General features: G+C 41.1%; 1 protein-coding gene across 2 annotated transcripts in view; it reads left to right on the top strand.

The window, feature by feature from the left end:
* The window catches only part of LOC137371029 (kelch-like protein 1), a 282921-nt gene that overhangs the window by 199039 nt on the left and 61494 nt on the right, over positions 1 to 22388 (top strand). For both annotated transcript variants that reach the window (XM_068032934.1, XM_068032933.1), the window contains one exon: positions 10565 to 10751. In XM_068032934.1, coding sequence (XP_067889035.1) covers positions 10565 to 10751 — 187 coding nt within the window. The remainder of the gene's footprint in view (positions 1 to 10564; positions 10752 to 22388) is intronic.

Raw genomic sequence — 22388 nt, 5'->3', positions numbered from 1 at the left:
ATATGGCACCTTTAACACAGTAAAACATTCCAAGGTGCTTCATGGAAGCGTCATCAAGCAAATTTTGACACTGAACCACATAAGGAGATATTAGGGCAGGTGACCAAAAATTCGGTCAAACAGATAGGTTTTAAGGAATGTGTTAAAGTAGGAGAGCGAGGTAGAGAGACAGTGAGATTTAGGAAGGGCTTTCCAGAGCTTCGAGCCCAGGCAGCTGAAGGCATGGGTGGCAATACATATTGTAGACAATAGAATTAAAATGTGGTGTTGTCTATACTTTACAATGATTGATAGAATTGCTTTGTCTTTATTGCACAAACAATACTAGAGATCCCATCCTGGATTTAATTTATTCAGCCTTTTTTCTTTAATCATTTCAATATTTTCCACACATTTTTTTCATAGCCCATTGCTGTCCACTACTCTTTCACCATCATGTAAATTGGTGAGGCTTTTAAGGTTACTAAATGTAACAGCCCTGTAAATGTTTAACAAGCTCTGGTAGTGATCTGTTCTTGTAAATACTTGCATCCTTGCTTGCTCCATCCTGTGGCCTGCAATGAACCAGTTAAGGAGAACTAACACTAAAATGTTGCAATCTTGTTGACTCTCATGGAACATGTTGCCAAGTGCAGTCAGGCATAACCCTTCAAACTGGTCGACACAAACAATGCAATTTGCCAGTCTGTCCATTTTTTAAAAAATATTCTGCAATTGTATAGGGGTGTGAAGCATTTCTGAAATTAATGTTTCTTTGCTCAGACAAAATGTGAGCAAAAGCAATGATGCATACAGAGCACAATGATTTTATCTAGGGCCTTTAATGCAGTGAGGTTCACAAGGTGCTTTACAGAAGTGTTATCAAACAAAATTTGACACCCAGCCACTTAAGAAATCAGGACAGGTGACTGAAAGCTTGGTCGGACAGATAGATTTTAAGGACTGTCTTAAAATAGGAGAGAGAGGTAGAAAAGCCGAGAGGTATAGGGAGGTAATTTCAAAGCTCAGAGCCTTGACAGCTGAAGGCACAGCCATTAATGGTGGATCAATGAAAATCAGGGATGCGCAAAAGACCAGAACAGAGAGACTATAAGAGCAAAGAACGTGAACAGATAAATACCTAATAATGGGAGAAAGATTTAAAACTAGTGTCTTGATTTCAGCTAGCAAAGGCTTTAGCTGGGTTCTTTACTTCCTCAAATTGCAGATTTTTCCCACAAATTGCACAAATTAGCGAGCCAAGGATAAGGTCGGGAATGGAAAGAACAAAGGGAGGGGTCTGTAAGAGGGTGAATGGATTAAGGCTACATTGGTTAAATATCAAAAAGGAAGATGGTTCAAGGCTAAATAACTGATAATGAGACAAGTATAATAGCTGGATTGAGAGGAGATGTAAATGGATAAAACAGAAAAGCAGACGAGGAAGGAAGCATTGAATATCTGGCAACAAGAAGGCTCCTGTGGCCCAGGAACGTGAGGGAAGTAAGTCAGGTAGACCCCAGGCGTGTGGACGATCCTCGATGTCCATCCTCGATGTTAATTAACAGCTTTGGTCAACACAAAATATATGCTGTTTCTCCAGTGTATTTTCCCAGACTATGCTGTAATAGCTACTGTGCTTATCCAGTTCAAATGAAGTCAGCAAGTGACCCTTCATCTTCTATATTGCTTTATAGTTTGAAACTTGTAATGCCTTTTGACATGGCGGAGTTTAATTGAGTACTCTTAGGTTACTGTCACTTACATAAAACGTTCTTTCTGAGTCTAAACAGGGCACAAAATATTGGAGGAATGGAGCATAATATGTGATAGATTACTCATGTCTGTTTGGCAGTTAGGTACAAGAAACCCTTAAGAAGATGATGTCCGTATACTTGTTCTCTTAACATTATTCAGTTTCATTTGATTTATATTAGATTGTGAATAAGTGAAACAGCAGCCTGAACCAGGCTTTCTTGTATTGTTTGCTAATCATTAAAACATGTCATGTAGCTGGTGAGCTGTAGAAGTATTGATCCATCTCTGAAAGGTATGGCTGTTCATGTTTGCTGCATTTATGGATGTGCACAGTGTTTGTCTTATCACTTGTTGGCTTATATTGCATACAGTAGCATTTAGTATGCTTGCTGACCTGTCAGTGGGCTTTCAGTGACTGCTTCAAGTACGCAGTATACATCGAAAGCCGCTGTTTCTTCAACAAATAATCTCCAAGCCTTGCCACTTTTCTTAGCTCCATCAAAGGACATGAAAGAAAGGTTTTCATTAAAACCTTCGAAGTAACAATGTGAAGAATACTCCCAAAAACAGGGGTATGGTTCATTTGTTATGTTGACTAAAAGAAATGTCTCGAGGTTCAAATTGAAATACAAAATGGTAAAGCTAGAAGCATTTGTTGAAGATGAATAATAGAACATTTAAAGTGCCAAAATGCAAGGAAAATGTGCACACCTTTGATAGCTCTCATTAATAACAAATGAGATTAGACTCTAAATCAAATTTAACCGATAGTCAACTTTGCCAACAACTAAGATTTATACATTTCTATGATATGTTTATTATTTTCCAGCTAACAAAGAGCTAAAATACACTAAGTTAGCCCACTGTAAGAAAGTCATTAAGGATCTGCAAAGACGTTAATAAATCAGAAAAAAATCATCAGATTGAACCAGAACTGAAGATATATCTCGCTGCCTTGTTTTTTTTTTAGCCCTTTGAAAGGTTTATTTTTAAGTTAACTAGAATTCAGCATCAAGGGTTATGAGGGGGTTGGTGGTGGCAGGGGAAAGTGGACTTAAGGCCACAATCAGATCAGCCATGATGTTATTGAATGGTGGAGCAAGCTCAAGGAGTCGAATGGTCTACTCCTGCTTCATTTCTTATGATCTTATGTAACATCTTGTGGGAAATATTACCAAATTGCTGCTCCATCTCTTCGGGAAGTATTGACAATCACAGAGTTTGGAAAGAAACCTTGATTCAGGCCACGGTTGAACAAAACATCCTGGCATATATATTGAAATAAATAAAGGAGCTGTGTTCTGAGAGTTAGATTGCCTACGTTAGTACTCGTACTGTCTATTTTGATCTTGCTATTTAGTCCCTTGATACTTCTTCAACTAATTACAGCATTTACGTCGAGAAAGTTAATATACACAAACCAGCTGATCACTTGGATCAGATCAAACTGTTTCATCTATAAACAGTTTTTCCATTGGCAGGTCGAGAAATTATTACTGATGCAGTATGAAATGGTTAACTAAGCATTGTTTAAACTTTCCCAATGTAATTAAGCATGCTTGTCAATCAGAGATTTTACTGTTTCATTTGCCTGAGATTTAGCGCACACCATGGGAAATGCACAATGGAGCATCTGGTGGAGCACAAAGGATTAATTGTTATGACTAGCATCCTTGAAAAGTAATATGCACTCATTTGAGCCCTGGAAATGATGCATGGGAAGGAATGAAGAGCTACTTGGATGACAAGTCAGTGGAAGTGCAACGTGAGATGTATTGAAAATGAAGGAGAGAATGAATGGTAGGATGACTTCCCAGAAGCTACAATTGAATGGATATTGTTACGGTCAAGTGAGGAGCGGTCAAAGGGCTTCGCTCTTTTCCCTCTCCTTGTTTGACCAAAACAGGTTTATTTCTTTCTTAAAGTGGATGTCCTGGCCAATTCAGTAGGTTTTTGATTACTTACTTGCTATGATCATAACAAGAACCAATTGGACAGGTTTTCTTGAGTTTAACAAAGAAAGAGGTTAACTTTATTGTACCTAATCCTGAACTAATAATATAATAAACAATGCAAACTTTCACTTGCACACACATGAGAGCTTTACACACACGCAAATAAGTTACAGAATGGGGAAAGGTAGTTTGGTTGAGTTAAAGTCCATAGAAGAAAGGGGTATACAATTTGTGGCATTTGGTGATTCGGCTGGCTTCTAGCTGAATTTGGTGTTCCTGAAGTTTTTAGTTTGAAGAGGTAGATGACTGCTTCGATTGGTCTCTTGGAGACAGCGATGCAGATGATTTCCTCCAATGGGGTTTCTGATTGTAGCCGAAGTATACAAAGCTGGTCAGTCAACAGGCAGGATTTGAAAGCTTTCAAGCTATAAGGGAGACAGAGAGAGAGAGAAAAGGACCCCCCACTTGGTTCTGCGCATGTCAGAGTCCAGTTGTTTCTCTTCTCTCTGCTGCAGAAAGACACAAGCTTAAAACCACAAATGGGGAGGGGCTTATCACATGACAGTCACTCAGGCATTCAAGCATAGCAGTTAGTAGTATTTCTCTCTTGCTACAAAGAAAAAGAACAAGCAGTTCCCTGTAACTTCCTGGGTCTTGGTTCTTGCTGGGATATGAGCAGACATTTTGTCTCCTTCCTCACAGCATTACAGTGTAGGATACAATGTAGCAAAGTGGGTGGCCATCTTAAGTCGCCAGTAAAGTCATCCTTGTAGCTTTTCTTTTTTAAACTTCTTTTAAAAAATATAAATTTAGATCCCCAATCTTTGGATTAAAGGAGATTATCAGTCAACAAAATGCATTGGCATAACAATATAGATGAAAGAGTTTGATCTTAATGTGCATGGGTAAGGAGTGTTACAACTGAGGTGGGAGGAATGCACTGTTTATTCTAATCCCACTTCTCCATAGGTCACAACATATATTTTAAATTTTCTGACTTACTAATGCAGCCAATCATATACTTTATTTCTCCCAGAATAGAACACGATAGCCAGATTTCTTTAGTGAACAAGAACATTAACAGTTTAAGTCTTAACTAGTAATGAAGTAAACCATAAACACACAGATTTAAATTTTTAAAGTTCCCTTTTAACCTTAGCCCATCACACTCTCTCTCTCTCACACACACACACACACGCACACACGCACACATGCATACACACGTACATACACCGGTTAACCAGAAAAATAAAAATAGTTTTTTTTTTAAATTCAGAGCTCTGTTACAGACAAAAAGCACTTGGGCTAATTACTTGCTCATTTTTGAAGAAAATAGCAAATGTGATATGTTGTTCCAAAACTGACATACAGTTAAGCCTCTGAGTACACGTAGACTGGTCACTGGGATCTTTTAGAACAGTTCTTTTCAGGCGGCATTGAGATTTATTTTAGCAGGCTTTCTTCAAAGACAAGAGACGAGATGAATTGATACAATGGACTTCTCAGGGTCTTTTAGAGATGTTGGAAAGTGAGCTGGGTTGTGATCGTCTCTCCTTCCTTCACTTCTTCTTCAGGCTAACTTCATCAGCTGCTCACTCCAGAAGGTAAAACACACTCTAACTGCTACAACCTGCCGTCTCAGGTGCATGCTACTGCTGCCAGGCTTATCCAATCAAGGGCCGCAACTGACATCTCTGCCTACATTTTCCCCTGTTATCAGGGTTTCTGTTTTATTTTTAACTTGATTCATGTGACAACCAGTAAGCATTGTTGCCAAATTAATTCTTTCAGTGCCCTCTTGACAAAAAAACTGCTCCAACATTTATTCAGTTTGACTATGAATTCCTCAAAAAATATTTTAACAAAAAACAGAATAATTTCCATAACAGGAGGAACAAGTGCGCTTTCTCCTAATACAAAGCACCTGCTTTCCAAAGACCCAGTGTAGTTACTGATTTTCCTGTAATATCACAAAATCCAAACCTAAAGGACTGTTTTTAAACAGTCTGTTGGAGCAGGATCAGTAGTGGTGTTTGTACAAAGCAACATCTAGGGAAGAATTAATGACCCAGAGTTGTGGAGTGTTGGATAAACTCCTGTGGCATCAGCATCAGAGACCTCAGTGGCACAGGTCATAGGCAGAGTAGGAACATCTTTTATGAATGTTTATATTGCTACCACAGAAGCCTTAGACTTCTCTCTTAGAGATACCATTGTACTTGGAGATCAGATGGAGCCAACCTGGAAGCCAGTGTCCACATAGATCAGTGAGCTGAAGCGTTAACTCTGCTTCTCTCGCCACTGATGCTGAGTATTACCAGCACTTTCTCTTTTTATTCCACAAACTTTTTACTGCCCTAAGTTCAGTTCTTAGACAGATCAGGGGATATGCTGAGGATGTGCCCAACAGCAGTAACATTCCTGTCGTAGTCATGGATCAGGCAAGAGGCTATCAAAAGGATGCCACATCTCGGCCATCAGTCATCCCTGTCTCAAGTGACAGCAGCCAAACAACACCAGACATGACTGGTAAAGATTTAGGGCCAGAAGAGGGAACACTATGTAGAGAAACAGCGTCATCAGAACCCCAGATGGCTGTCTGAAGCCAGAACATCCACTCCTTCAATACAGAATCACTGAGGAGAGGTAATAGATTAAAAATACTTCTTCGTTTTGCTGGTAAAGGTAACAGAGATTGAATGTGATAGCTTTATTTATCAAATACAGTTACTTATTCATTTATCTTGAGCTCAAATAGCATATTTATGATAAGACCATGTTCCAGCAGCACAGTACAAAACATAATCAAATATCAGCAAAATACAGAATGATGCGTACAAATACAGTTAGAAAAAGGAAAATTATCAATAGTTAAACATTGTTGACCACTTTCTGTTTCAAGCAGCTCAAAATATTAATCGGAATCAGACCCATGGTTCTACATTCAGATTAGTTTAGAACTGAGAAACTGGCAAAGCAACACAAGGAGATTCCGATCCTGGTGATGATGTGGTTTCAACATGCTAGGCAGTAATACTGGGCTCTAGACTCAGGAGAAGTAGTGTGAGTGGTTGTTATCATCGTCATCACTTCCAGACAGTGGTGTAAGATGAATTTGCTCCAGGTGTTGCTTTGATGAGTTTATTGCTAAATAGCCTTTTCCCTTGCCTCTTCTAATGTTTTCTGTTGCTGTGAGAATCTTTGATTTCTCTTCAGATGTATGATGAAATTATCAAAAACAACAGATGTAGCTTTTTAAAAAAATTCAGCAAGACTATTTCATTCTGACTTGTGGCAAGGATCTGAGAATATAATGGTGGTGGAATAGTTAGCCGAGCTACTACGGGACATACGGCAGTATCTATATGGATATATTTTCAGGTTACCATTGTTAGTGATACTGGAGTTTGGGCAGGGTTGGGGGAATGTAAAATTAATGAGAGACCAAACTTGGTCCTTTACACACAAAGGGCTGAATTTTGTTGCGAGAAAAATGGCGGCTGGTGCGCAGCCACACTGCTGCGATCTAGCATGCGGTGGCTCATTTAAATGTGCAGGACAGGCCCTCCCCCAATCATGTGGCGGGGGAGGGCTCTGCGACACTTGAATGGCGTCAGCTTCCTCTGTGCAGGCGCTGGCACCATTTTTAAAGGGCTGCCAGACCTGTACATTTGAACCCCATACCCCCTTCCCAACTACACTGTAACTAAATTTCTGACCTGTATGTCCCCCACCAATACAATGAAAATAAATGGCCGCCCCGTTCCCCCCCTCCCAAAACAGTTTGAACATTTGACCTCTCCCCCCAAAACTGCAGGAAGTGCAAAGCTCACCCCTTCCGCCGCCCTCCCGCCCACACTAGAAATGCAGAGTTGATCCTGTTTGCTCCTCTCCCACTGCACTAAAAATCCTAAGTTCCCCCCTTCCCTACATCGGTGGCACCAGCTTTCCCTGGACGAGAAAGTGAAGGCGTGTGAGTGTCGCCCATCAAACAGAAGATCCCAGACAGCCAGTAAGAACACAGGGAATTGTAGGTAAATGCATTCATGAGGTTTATTTAAATATTTAAAGTCAGGTTCATCGCTGAGCAGTGGAGTGCCATGGAGCCTTGCCACCACCAGGAAGATCAGGCCCAGCAATCCCAAAATCAGGCTCCATGGCAGGCCATTGCCGCTGCGATGTTCTGGCCCCCCCTCAACAAAATTCAGTCCAAAGGGTGGTGGAAGTTTGGAACACTCTTCTGCAAATGGCAACTGATGCTATGTCAGTTATAAATTTTAAATTTGATATTGATAGATTTTTGATATCCAATGGTATTAAGGGATATGGGGCAAAGGTGGGTATATGGAGTTTGGTCATAGATCGGCCATGATCTCATTGAATGGCAGAACAGGCTCGAGGGGTGAAATGGCCTACTTTAAAAAAAATTCTGTTCATGGGATGTGGGCATGGCTGGCAAGGCAGCAATTATTTCCCATCCCTAATTGCCATTGAGAAGGTGGTGGTGAGCCTTACACAAGAATTTTCTTTCATTACCTATATTTTTGTCTGTTCTTTGACATTTTAACCAAGGGATTTGATTGCCTGCTTTTTTTTTTGATGCTGAAATTTCAATGTGGAAAATTGCTATCGCAAAGATAATTTCTCTCTTCCTATGTTATTTGGAGGTAGGTGACGATGAGTGAAGGGATGCAAGGTAGGCCAGATTGCATCATAGGCAAATTCCCTGCAACTGTCCTTATCTGCAAAATTGAATCTGCAGACGGTAGCAAACTGATCCTGGAATGTCAAAGGTCATGAATGAGAAACAAGCATATTTAGATTAGAGAAAACGACCAATGAAGTGTTAGGTTTTGATGAAGCTTTTGAAAGTAGAGAGGTAATAAGATGGAGAGATTTAGGAAAATAATTCAGAGTTTAGGACTATGATAGCTGGTTTATAAACCACATCTTGCTACAGGTAAGGAATGAAATAGCTATTAGATCTTTTGCACAGTATAATACTCTACTTTCCAGATACCATAATCAACTATTGTAAACGATGCTGAATGCCATTGTGCCCACTGCAGTTCTGGATTCTTTGGCTGCTTTTCCACAAAACGTCTACATCTCCGCTCATTCCAGGCGTTTACAATGAACAGTTTAGTCATTCTGTTGTCTGAAGATGTTTCATGCAGATGACTGATGCATTGTGCACCAGGGCAAGCAACATCATCACTTTCTCCATGAGAAACCAGCAGTAAAATGAGCAAATAATGTATTTTGTTTTCCAGAGGTCAGTATGCCTTAAAATCCAGGGTGTTATTTTCACTCATGTTCATGTAGGCATCTGTACACAGTTTGATACAATTCATGAAATTCACATGACGATTGTCTACAACCATTAAAACAAACTAATGCCTACATCTCAGTCAGCAGACTGAAGCTTTCATTTTAAGACAATCGATCTTTCAAGGATGAATTGATGGAGATAGAAAATTGCAAAGGTGGCTGCTAAGTAACCGAGGTTACCCTTTAGCTCCTGACGTCTTTGAAACCACCGTGAACTGCAGCAAATAGCTACAAGGCCCACACATTCACCAAGATCATTATTGAACACGCCGCAGGCATCTTGATCCGAAGCTTCTGTTGCAGGACAAATCAGAGGGTATATTACAAAACCCACCACCAGGATCTCTTGAGATCTTGTCATCAACTGCATGCTTCAAAACTTTGCCATGCAAAGAGGCATAAATATATAGCAAGTGAGGAAGAGGACACCCATCCACAGCCAAGAGCAGGGCAAGACAAAGTTGAGGGGGCAGAAGTTATTCCTGTTAAGCCACCTTTGCAGGCAGCAAGAACCATATAGCAGGATCTCATTAATGAGAACTTCACCTAAATGCCTTCTTCACTCAAGGTGCTTACAGTCCTCAACATGTGCCAAATGTAATGGCACTCTAACCGACATTGGCTTTTGCACTAACTCAGCTATCATGACTCACACTCCTTTCATCTGTTAATATCTTATATTACACCATTCCATGAAAATTCTCCTGACGAAGTTGAAAGAAACTGCAACCAAATTGAATACTCTAGAAATGAATGGTGTGTGTGCCGAGCATTTGTTGCTGTGGTCCTTCACCTTGATGTTTTAGGTGCTGTGGTGTTTAGCCTAAGGCTCTTTCAAGGTGCTGCCCCCAGTGGCCGGAGTAAGTGAGCTGGATGGCTGCTGGGTGTTGGCGGGTATCTTTGAGATTGATTTGGTGTTGTGCATGAGGTGGCACTGTAACTGCTCTGCTCATGTCCAATCTACCTTCGTAGAGATGGAAGAAACACAGGTGCAGAAGGCATGAGTGTCCTGTCCAGATCGGAAGGAGATGCTATTGTTACATTCCTGGATTGAGCCATCATACAGGTAGATATAGGGCACTGTGAGCCAACTCAAATGAAAGTAAGATACTCAGACTGCTAACGGGAGCAACTGATGCCCTTAAAACAGAGTAGGTATTTACGGCAGATTTGAATCTGTAATTATTCCCTCTTCTCTCAGCTTTCATTATCAATTCGCATGCAATTCACAATCACTTTAGCAGTGCAGTATAATGATATGTATTACCAATTAAATTATTGCACCCTCAAACACAATGTATGTTCTAAAAAATAAAATACGCCCTTGAGAAAGTTGCAAGACAAAAATTTAACCTTGAAGTTCTGCTGACATTGATAAACCATTTGAACTTTACGGTTTCATTAGAACTGCTCAATTAAATTACAGCTTTCAGCCTCCTTCCACAATGCCCACTATTCTATATACATCTTATGAGCAGTTGCTAGCAAATGTAGAAATCACTTACCTGAATTTGTCTGTCTATTTATTTATTGTTTTACAGCTTTTGGCAGACCTTGAAAATAATGCTCTCTTCAAGGATGATCTGGAGTGTCAAAAGCTTATTCTTGAAGCCATGAAGTACCATCTGTTACCAGAGAGACGACCTTTAATGCAGAGTCCGAGGACTAGGCCTCGAAAGTCTACTGTTGGAGCTCTGTATGCGGTTGGAGGGATGGATGCTAATAAAGGTAGGAATTTCGGTGCAGATTTGAAAGTTAGAATGATGGTAATTAAAGGTCAGAAATCATCTTTCCTGTGCCATAATGGGCTGAATAGCCTGTGCCATGATGGGCTGAATGGCCTCCTTCTGTGCTGTAACATTTCTGTGATTCTGATTCAGTGCTATAAAGGATCCAAACATGTCCGGATAACATTCCTCTGGCTGCGATTTGAACTGAAACAGTTAAAGTGGACAGAAAATGCAATAGAAATGTGGTAAAGGATGAAGTGTATGCCTTGGGGTGCAATCAGCCTGAAATTGTGTTTGTTTTGTGAAATGTTTATTTTCACTGAGCTTCCGCTCAAACTCATTTGCATTTCACCAAACGCAAAATCTGTCATGAGCCAGCACAATCAGGCAGCATTTTAAAATGTATTTTTTAAAAGAAAGATGCTTTAAAGAATATTCCTTCATATAATTAAGAGTGGCAACTTCACAACATTTGATTAATACAACTGAAAGTGGGTTTATCACAAATAATAAGCATTTTAATTCAGTATTAATCCACCACTTGTGAGAAATGCGATTTTAAATAGCTGAAAATAACTTTTAGAAAATATACAAAACTATTTTCAAGTTAGATTTTGGTGCAATGATGAGTTCCTTTGCAAAATATTTAAGAAAAATCATTCAAAAACCTTTAAAAATGTACCTATGAGTGTCCTTGTACCCAAAAAATCCAGCTTAATTTTTGGAGTCTCCTCAAAGGACTGCAAGTGAGCGTAATTAGCAGAAACTCCCCATGGTGATTAATTCACCCTGGGGGTGTGGCCAGGTTTGGAGGCATGGCCAGTCTTGGGGCCAGGCCAGTATTCTTGAGTGGGGGCGGGGAGAGTTGAGGGTTGTTTCTAGCACAATGTTTTTAACTCCAGTGCGAAACATCATGGAAACTCGAGTTACACTGAACACAATTTGTGGTTAAAGTTCCCAGTCTTTTGCACCAGTTATGCTGATATGGGGGGAAATGCACCAAATAAAAAGCGCAATTGAGTGGAAACTCCAGGCCCGAATGTTTATTTGCTTGTATCAAAACAGCAATTTCTATCCTTAAAACAAACTAATTTCTAATAGATCAAGTCAAATGGTCAATATCTGGAACAGTAATGAAAGACCAATAAACAGAGACCAAAGTAGCTAGATAACCCGTAAGAAGGGATCTGTAAGCAGAATGGCTGGAACAACAGTTGTCCATCACAGACCAGAGGCAAAAAGATTATTCTAAAGATGAGAAGCATTCATGCGGCAATTTTGATGCGTATTCATAACGTTGCTTATGAAAGTACTATTCAGCTGTTCAGTGGTTTATAGTGAAATGAATAATGCATTAGAATCACTTCTCAACTGATGGTGGATTTAATGAATATAAATGAAACTCTGACAAAAGATGGATTAAAAATGTTTACCAAGGACAGTGTGAGAAGGTTAATTGATGGGACAAAGAAGCAAAAAATGAAAACAAACAGGAAAAATGTGTAACTTACTGGACAGCAGCCTGTAGAGATAATGGGCTACTTATGGCAGCATTGACAAATGGAAGAGGTAGTAAGAGCAATGTCAAAATTATCGATACACTGCATAGCTAAAAGTACAATACAATGGGTCCAATGGTACACTGACATATGAGTGCATTAATGTTAAACAGATTAACACCTGTGTTAAAATAGTGACCAGAGGAATTTCATCAAAACACACTTGTATGTTAATATCTATCCTTCGGATGAGATGTTAAATTTAGACTCCACCTGCCCTCTTAGGTGGACGTAAAAGACATAAAAGATCCCATGGTACTATTTTGAAGTAGAGCAGGGGAACTCTGTGTCCTGGCCGATATTTATCCCTCAATCAAAAATACAAATTGTCATGTTTCCTACCTTACAGTAGTAACAACACTTCTAAATTGCTTTATTGGCTGAAAACGTGTGTTGGGACATCCTGAGGACATGAAGGGTGCTATATAAATGCAATTCTTTCTTTACAGTATGACTTCACCACAAATGTTTTTGCCAGTTTGTTTAAAAATGGTCACATAAGTAAGAGGTGAACTGTATCCTATGTATTTGGTCTGCTAACTTAATACTAATAAGATTAGCTAGCCCAACAAAACATGAGAAAGATTAATAAATGTTTCTCAGTGCTATTTATTAATGTGAAGGCACAATGCAAAGGTTAAGTGTTGATATTATTTATGGATGTGGCGAGGCAAATTCAAACAATATGTAGGAATTACTCTGCCAGTAGCTTCATTCCACTATTTCACCCAAAACATTGACAAGCCTCCTTGGAGCATTATGATTTATAGTTAATGCAAACAGGAAAATACTCAAGCCATTATACTGATCATGATCCTAAGATTAACATTTAATATTAAAAAGGAGCCCACTATGGGCTACCCTACACAATGTAACCCTTTTGGCCAAAGCATTGGAAAAACCCAAAGGAATCATTAGGGCTAATTTTAATCCTGCCTGTCTGACAGGACTAGTGTGGACAGAGATGGGACTCTATGCGTGGAGCCAGAGGAAATGGATGAGGTGCTAAATGAGTACTTTGCATCAGTATTCACCAAGGAGAAGGACTTGGTGGATGATGAGCCTAGGGAAGGGAGTGCAGATAGTCTCAGTCATCTCACTATCAAAAAGGAGGAGGTGTTGGGTGTCTTGCAAAGCATTAAGGTAGATAAGTCCCCAGGGCCTGATGGGATCTACCCTAGAATACTGAGGGAGGCAAGGGAAGAAATTGCTGCGGCCTTGACAGAAATCTTTGCATCCTCATTGGCGACAGTTGAGGTCCCAGAGGACTGGAGAATAGCCAATGTTGTTCCTTTGTTTAAGAAGGGTGGTAAGGATAATCCAGGAAATTATAGGCCGGTGAGCCTTACGTCAGTGGTAGGGAAATTATTGGAGAGAATTCTTCGGGACAGGATTTACTCCCATTTGGAAACAAACAAAGTTATAAGTGAGAGACAGCATGGTTTTGTGAAGGGGTGGTCGTGTCTTACTAATTTGATTGAGTTTTTTGAGGAAGTGACAAAGATGATTGATGAGGGAAGGGCGGTGGATGTTGTCTATATGGACTTTAGTAAAGCCTTTGACAAGGTCCCGCATGGCAGACTGGTACAAAAGGTGAAGTCACACGGGATCGGAGGTGAGCTGGCAAGATGGATACAGAACTGGCTCAGTCACAGAAGACAGAGGGTAACCGTGGATGGGTGTTTTTCTGAATGGAGGGATGTGACTAGTGGTGTTCTGCAGGGATCAGTGCTGGGACCTTTGCTGTTTGTAGTATATATAAATGATTTGGAGGAAAATGTAGCTGGTCTGATTAGTAAGTTTGCGGACGACACAAAGGTTGGTGGAGTTGCGGATAATGATGAGGATTGTCAGAGGATACAGCAGGATATAGATCGGTTGGAGACTTGGGCGGAGAAATGGCAGATGGAGTTTAATCCGGACAAATGTGAGGTAAAGCATTTTGGAAGGTCTAATGCAGGTGGGAGGTATACAGTAAATGGCAGAACCCTTAGGAGTATTGACAGGCAGAGAGATCTGGGCTTACAGGTCCACAGGTCACTGAAAGTGGCAACGCAGGTGGATAAGGTAGTCAAGAAGGCATACGGCATGCTTGCCTTCATCGGTCGGGGCATAGAGTATAAAAATTGGCAAGTCATGTTGCAGCTGTACAGAACCTTAGTTCGGCCACACTTAGAATATTGCATGCAATTCTGGTCGCCACACTACCAGAAGGACGTGGAGGCTTTGGAGAGGGTACAGAAGAGGTTTACCAGGATGTTGCCTGGTCTGGAGGGCATTAGCTATGAGGAGAGGTTGGAAAAACTCGGATTGTTTTCACTGGAACGACGGAGGTGGAGGGGCGACATGATAGAGGTTTACAAAGTTATGAGCGGCATGGACAGAGTGGATAGTCAGAAGCTTTTTCCCAGGGTGGAAGAGTCAGTTACTAGGGGACATAGGTTTAAGGTGAGAGGGGCAAAGTTTAGAGGGGATGTGCGAGGCAAGTTTTTTACACAGAGGGTGGTGAGTGCCTGGAACTTGCTGCCAGAGGAGGTGGTGGAAGCAGATACGATAGTGACGTTTAAGAGACATCTTGACAAATATATGAATAGGAAGGGAATAGAGAGATATGGGCCCCGGAAGTGCAGAAGGTGTTAGTTTAGGCAGGCATCAAGATTGGCACAGGCTTGGAGGGCCGAATGGCCTGTTCCTGTGCTGTACTGTTCTTTGTTCTTTGTTCTTGTTCTTTGACAGCTGATTAAAATGGTGGTCAGGACCTTCCTACTCGGTTCCTGATACATTCTTGCCTGGTGTTATTTAATGGGTTTGGTAGCATAGTTGTTATGTTACTGCATTGGTAAACCAGAGGCCTAGTCTAATACTCCAGAGACATGAGTTCATAGCCCACCATGGCAGTTGGGGAATTTAAAAGTTCAATTAATTACATAAATCTGGAATAAAACGTTTGGTGACAACAAAAATACAAAATTGTTGTAAAATTCATCTGGTTCACTAATGTCCTTTAGGGAAGGAAATCTGCTGTCCTTACCTAGTCTGGCCTACATGTGATGCTGGACCCGCAGCAATGTGTTTGACTCTCAGCTGCCCTCTGAAATGGCCTAGTAAGCCATTCAGTTGTATCAAACCACTCTGAAAAAGTTTAATAATAAAACAGGATGGACCACCTGTCATCAAACTAGGCACCAGACACAACAAAGACACTATGGGTGTACCTAAACCATAAGGACGGCAGCAGTTAAAGAAGACGGCTCATCGCCACCTTCTCAAGGGAAATTAAGGATGGGTAATAAATGCTGGCCTTGCCAGCGATGCCCACATTGAACGAATAAAGATAAAATTAACTTCCAGGTATTTGGCAGCATCAAATCTGTCAGTCAGGAATCTTCATTATTATTTAACTATCAGGTAAAATGACATCATTCGGACCCCGATGCAATTTTAACTGCCGGTTCAGGCAGTGATATCTTGCCAGAGATGCCAGGGAAAGTTGCTGTCTATTGGGATTGTAGCCAGAAGAGGCTTAGGCATGTTTAACTGTTTTATTTTCTGAGGTTACCTCCTGTGCCTGGAGGAGCAGGATCCCACAAGGAAAACCCATCCTATGCTGCCCTCAACTTCCCTCCCTCGCCCACCTGCCGTAATTCATCTGGGCCCAACCCCTTAGTACTTCCAGGGATCTTTTCCTTGGGTATCTGGCAGCTGTCTTCTGTCATGTGAATTCCCACTCCTGCCCACTGGCTCCCCTGTCATTCCCGTTATCTTCGGGCTGAAGTCCGTCCTGCATGAGGATTTACGAGTGAAAATGAGCCACACCTCATGGCAGTTTCGTCAAGGGTGCTTCCTGCTGACTCCAGTACCCGCACAACTCACTCACGCCATGAGTAAAAATTGGAATCTTTGTCTAAGGAGATAAAACCCACATAATTGTTCGATACGCCTTTAATATTAGCAAGTAGATGCAGAAATCAATAGTAACTAAAGTATTAGAGAACTGTTTTTGAATGAAACATTGCTGAAATAAGAGGAAAAACAGGAATTCAGAAACGTGCTGCAAACCAATAAATAGTTGAAAGCATGGAAAGATTAATGTTTCTGTTGTGACTTTTCTCAGTTATCAGATATGGTTCAGTGGTAGCACTTTGTCTCTGAGTCAGAAACCAACAGCCACTGGAAGGTGAAATTCAACTTTGACAAGTGCCAAAATGGGTGGCAGCAAATAGACCCTACAGGGGGAAACTGACTTCCTCAAGTAATCTGGCAAAGATCCACCATGCTCCATTTGCACATCACCTGTACCCTCACCATCAGGATTAACATCTCAGTAAAATTCCTCAATTGATAAATTTAGTTTGAATTATTATTTTATAACTTCAGGCACATTTTTGTAATCCCACCCACTTTACCCATGACGAACAATCTGGATAATTAATTGCTACGCTTGCAAATAGCTTTCAAATTCTGAAATGAGCTTTGCTATAACAATGAGAGTGATGCAGAAAAAGCAAACAATTCAAATGACTATTTATATGTATTGAACTACATACTGTGAACACCTACATGGGGGTTATGAGGGAAGGGGATTTGACAATGCCTGTGTCTCAATAAGGTCACGCAAACAAAACAATTTTCAACAAATCACTCTTAAGGAATATTTTACCTTCACAGTACTTTTGGAATCCTGCTGTGCAACACAATGCTTTGTAGTCAAAAGCAGAGATAGGTAAAGCTTTCCATTTTCAGTTTCATTGTGGTGCAGCAGTATCTCAATTTGTGACAAATTCCTTAAGGCATTTTCACACTGTGCCTGCTGCACATTCCTTTCAATTCTTCTTCTTCTTTGGCCTCCTTATCTCGAGAGACAATGGATAAGTGCCTGGAGGTGGTCAGTGGTTTGTGAAGCAGCGCCTGGAGTGGCTATAAAGGCCAATTCTAGAGTGACAGGCTCTTCCACAGGTGCTGCAGAGAAATTTGTTTGTCGGGGCTGTTACACAGTTGGCTCGCCCCTTGCGCCTCTGTCTTTTTTCCTGCCAACTACTAAGTCTCTTCGACTCGCCACACTTTAGCCCCGCCTTTATGGCTGCCCGCCATTCCTTTGAATTCCTTTGAATTACGTAGAATAAATGCACAGCACTGAAACAGGCCTTTTGGCCCAACTTGTTGATGCTGGTGTTTCCTAAGGCTTAATTTTGCAGAAGTTAGTTCCATAGAATTTTCTTGTGCTTCGGTTGCCTATCGAGGTTGCTTATCACAATTCTTCAGATTATTTTTTAAAATCAGCAAGCACCTCTGACATACCAAAGTTAATGGGGTTGTTGCTAACAATAAAAATAGTGTTTACTTGTAGCATTTACATATCATTTGAGCTGCCAAAGTATCGAGGTCTGATATTCACTTTCATCAGTTATGGACAGTGCCTGTCCAACATACACTTCCCAACCAAGTGTCCTTTGCAATAGGGCAGGAGGTATAACAGATAGCTGGTGCACCACTTCCATGTGCTGAAGTAAACAGTGTTGACAGTTCTGAAGAGCTTATCTCTTCTCACCACAGGTGCTGAGCAACTTGCTGTGTACTTGCAGCATTTCATGTTTTTGATGCAGATTTTCAGTCTCTCCTTTTACTTTTATACTGTTTAAAGATCTGATAAGCCTGAGCTTTCAATGCACTGTTTTAATCTTCCAGGCTAGTTTTAACCACCTGGGGATGTTGGAAAGAAATTTCCCATGTTTGTTTCCCCAAAATTATCCTTTTTTTATATTTGTTTCTTTGTCTGTCCTGGGAGATCACATAGCTTTCAGGTAGAGTGGTGAGTGTATGTATTGATTCACAAGGTATCACAATTGTGTGGGACAGGTTGGATGGACCAGAGGGTTTTTTCCCTGTCTTTCATTGATCTTATTTTTGTAATCAAAACCCCAGTTAGCTCATGCCTCTTGGGAGTTAACTGAGCTTATATCAGTAACATATATGAATTAAGTCAGAAATTCCTTCAAGGCCAAATGGTTGCAAATGGTTTAAATAAAAAATGGATTAATATCTCTTGCGTAGACCATATCAGCAGAGATATGATGGATTTTTTTAATATGTAATGAACAGCACTGGTGTGTGTTCTGTCTTGACAGTGTAAAAAAGAGCTTGAATCTATGAAATGCCTTTCATATCCTCAGGACTTCCCCAAAACTTCATAGCCAGTGAATTGTTTTTGAAGTGTGGCCACTGTGTTTTGCAGGCAAACATTGAAAAGAAAGACTTACATTTATATAGCGTCTTACATGACCACAGGATGTCACAAAGCGCTTTACAGCCAATAGAGTACTTTTGAAGTGTCGTCAGTGTTGTAATGGAGGAAATGCGACAGCCAATTTGTGCACAGCAAGCTCCCACAAACAGGAATGTGATAATGTTGTTGATTGAGGGATAAATATTGACCAGGACACCGGGAATAACTCCTCTGCTCTTCTTTGTAATAGTGTCGTGGGATTTTTTTACATCTACCTGAGTGGGCAGATAGAGTCTTGGTTTAACGTCTCATCCAAAAGACAGCACCTCTGACAGTACAGCACTCATACTACTGCACTGGAGTGTCAGCCTAGATTTTTGTGCTCAAGTCCTGGAGTAGGACTTGAACACATAACATTCCATCTCAGAGGTGAGAGAGCAGCCAACTGAGCCATGGCTGACACGCAACATTGCAATAATTTGCATACAACAGTGAGGTAAGTGACTCGTTAACCTGTTTTTAGCAGTTTAGCGTGAGAGGCAAGTGTTGGCCAGGATATATCTGCATTCTTTTCAATAGTGCCACAGAATCTTTCATGTCCATCTAAACAAATAGATGGTATCTCAGTTAAATATCTAATTTGAAAGACAATGGGAGCAATTTTAATCTAACTTGGCGAGTGGGAAACCTATGGGATTGGGTGGAACGTTGATTTTACACCCGCCCAATATTACTCGTTGACTTCAATGAAGAATTAAAAGCAGAAGGGGTTAAAAAAACAAACAATGCACCCAATCCCATCAGTTTCCCAAATGGCAGGATTGCCCCCAATACCACTGACAGCATTCCCCCAGTACTACACCCAAGTGTCAGGCAAGATTCTGCATTATTTGAATTGTTTAGCATTGCTGCTTAAAGTATTTCAATTCAATAGAATTTGCATTCATTGAATTTGGATGGTTATAGAAGAGTGTGCAGGTTGCTGCTTGGTTTTCTTGTAGCTATTTGAAATTTGAACCAGCATTCCGTCTCTAATAAAAAATAAAGGCAAAATACTACTGCAACTCTGAAATAAAAACAAAAGATGCTGGCAACGCTCACCAGGTCAGGCAACATTTGTGAGGAGAGAGACAGAGTTACTGTTTCAGGTTGACCTTGCATAGAAACATAGAAAAATAGGAGCAGGAGTAGGCCATTTGGCCCTTCGAGCCTGCACTGCCATTCAATACTATCATGGCTGATCATCCAAACTCAGTAGCCTGTTCCATTTTCTCCCCATATCCCTCGATCCCTTTAGCCCTAAGAACCATATCTAACTCTTTCTTGAATATATTTAATGATTTGGCCTCAACTGCTTTCTGTGGTAGAGAATTCCACAGGTTCACCACTCTGTGGGTGAAGAAATCCCCCCTCATCTCATTTCTAAATGGCTTACCCCTTATCCTTAGACTGTGACCCCTGGTCCTGGACTCCCCCACCATCGGGAACATCCTTCCTGCATCTAGTCTTTCCAATCCTGTTAGAATTTTGTAGGTTTCTATGAGATCCCCTCTCATTCTTCTAAACTCTAGCGAATACAAGCCTAATCGACCCAATCTCTCTTCATACGTTAGTCCTGCCCTCCCAGGAATCAGTCTGGTGAATCTTCGCTGCACTCCCTCCATAGCAAGAACATCCTTCCTCAGATAAGGAGACCAAAACTGCGCACAATACTCCTGATGTGGTCTCACCAAGGCCTTGTATAATTGCAGCAAGATATCCTTGCTCCTGTTCTCAAATCCTCTTACTGTGAAGGCCAACATACCATTTGCCTAAAATAAAAACAAGAAATGCTGGAACCACTCAGCAGGTCTGGCAGCATCTGTGGAAAGAGAAGTAGAGTTAACCTTTCAGATCAGGGACCCTTCTTCGGAACTAGCAAATATTAGAAATGTCAAAGGTTATAAGCAAGTGAGGCGGGGGTGGGGCAAGAGATAACAAAGGAGAAGGTGTAGATTGGACAAGGTCACATAGCTGACCAAAAGGTCATGGAGCAAACCATTACCATTTGCCTTCTTAACTGCCTGCTGCACCTGCATGCTTACTTTTAGCGACTGGTACATAAGGACACCAAGGTCTCACTGCACCTCCCCCTTTCTCAACCTATCGCCATTCTGATAATCTGCCTCTCCGTTTTTGCCACCAAAGTGGATAACCTCACATTTATCCACATTATACTGCATCTGCCATGTATTTGCCCACTCACTCAACCTGTCCAAATCACACTGGAGCTTCTCTGTATCCTCCTCACAGCTACCACTCCCACCCAGCTTTGTGTCATCTGCAAACTTGGATATATTACATTTATTTCCCTCATCTATATCATTAATATATATCGTGAATAGTTGGGTTCTGAGCACTGATCCCTGCGGTACCCCACTAGTCACTGCCTGCCATTCGGAAAAAGACCCATTTATTCCTACTTTTTGTTTCCTGTCTGCCAACCAGTTCTCTATCCATGTCAGTACCTTACCCCCAATCCCATGTGCTTTAATTTTGCATGCTAATCTCTTATCTGGGACCTTATCGATCTTACCTTTAATATTACTCATAGGTATAAAAACAAGATTATTAGTAGTTGGGTGGTGCAATATTCTATTTGTAAACCAGGAGATTCAGCTATTCCTCACTCTGCTTTGTAGCTGATCCCTCCAGTTCCTATCACCAAGCTACAGCTGAGCGAGGTGGGCACAACAATTGAGTCAAGACCTATAGTATTTAGGAGTCTCGAGGCAGGTCCTGATCTGAGGCAAGTGTAGCGCCATTGGAGATGCATGGAACACTGCTGCCTTGAGAATTCCAAGAGCAGCTTATCTGTTTCTGCCAGAGATTTTTTTGGAGCTGAATACATCATTCATAGACAGAAGTGAGGGATTCGAAAAATAGAAATGAGTGATGAGAGAGGGGAATGGAAGTGAAGGAGTGACAGAAATGAAGGGGATGAAAATGGTAAAAATAATTGGCAATTGAACATAGTGTTTAATAATTATTCTACATGACTCAAAGACCAATTTAATCATTGACAGCCCATTCACCATCTATGCTACATCACTCTGGATGGTTGCCCCACTCACCACCCCCACCTCACCCGACTTATACACCAGCTTAGTTTATTTTAGTTTAGAGATACAGCACTGAAACAGGCCCTTCGGCCCACCGGGTCTGTGCCGACCATCAACCGCCCATTTATACTAATCCTACACTAATCCCATATTCCTACCAAACATCCCCACCTGTCCCTATATTTCCCTACCACCTACTTATACTAGTGACAATTTATAATGGCCAATTTACCTATCAACCTGCAAGTCTTTTGGCTTGTGGGAGGAAACCGGAGCACCCGGAGGAAACCCACGCAGACACAGGGAGAACTTGCAAACTCCACACAGGCAGTACCCAGAATTGAACCCGGGTCGCTGGAGCTGTGAGGCTGCGGTGCTAACCACTGCGCCACTGTGCCGCCCTAATGCTACAAGTTGACTTGTGCTTAGTACCACAGCCATTACTGATGTTTGTACTTCATTTTTTTTCCAGCCACAGGGTAAATGTCTACAGAGACCCAGTTGACTTCAGTTGCTAAAATGAATAAGCGGTACAGTGGAAAAGCAAAGAATGAGAAACAATATTGTCACTGTTTGTTCTTAAGAGGTTAAAGGAACACTCCAGGCTACAGCTTCAATGACGTAGTGGATAAGCATGCAGTATTGTGTGGTACAGAGCTATATAAATCAGGAAATTCCCAAGTTTAATCCCTGATGTACTCGAGGGTGGTGGTGTCAAATTTATAATAGGCCCTTGTGCGAGTAATAAAAAA

Source organism: Heterodontus francisci, chromosome 6, assembly GCF_036365525.1.
Source record: "Heterodontus francisci isolate sHetFra1 chromosome 6, sHetFra1.hap1, whole genome shotgun sequence".
Taxonomy (NCBI): Eukaryota; Metazoa; Chordata; class Chondrichthyes; order Heterodontiformes; family Heterodontidae; genus Heterodontus; species Heterodontus francisci.
Note: the sequence above shows the minus strand (reverse complement) of the source record. Positions and strands in the feature narration are given on the sequence as shown.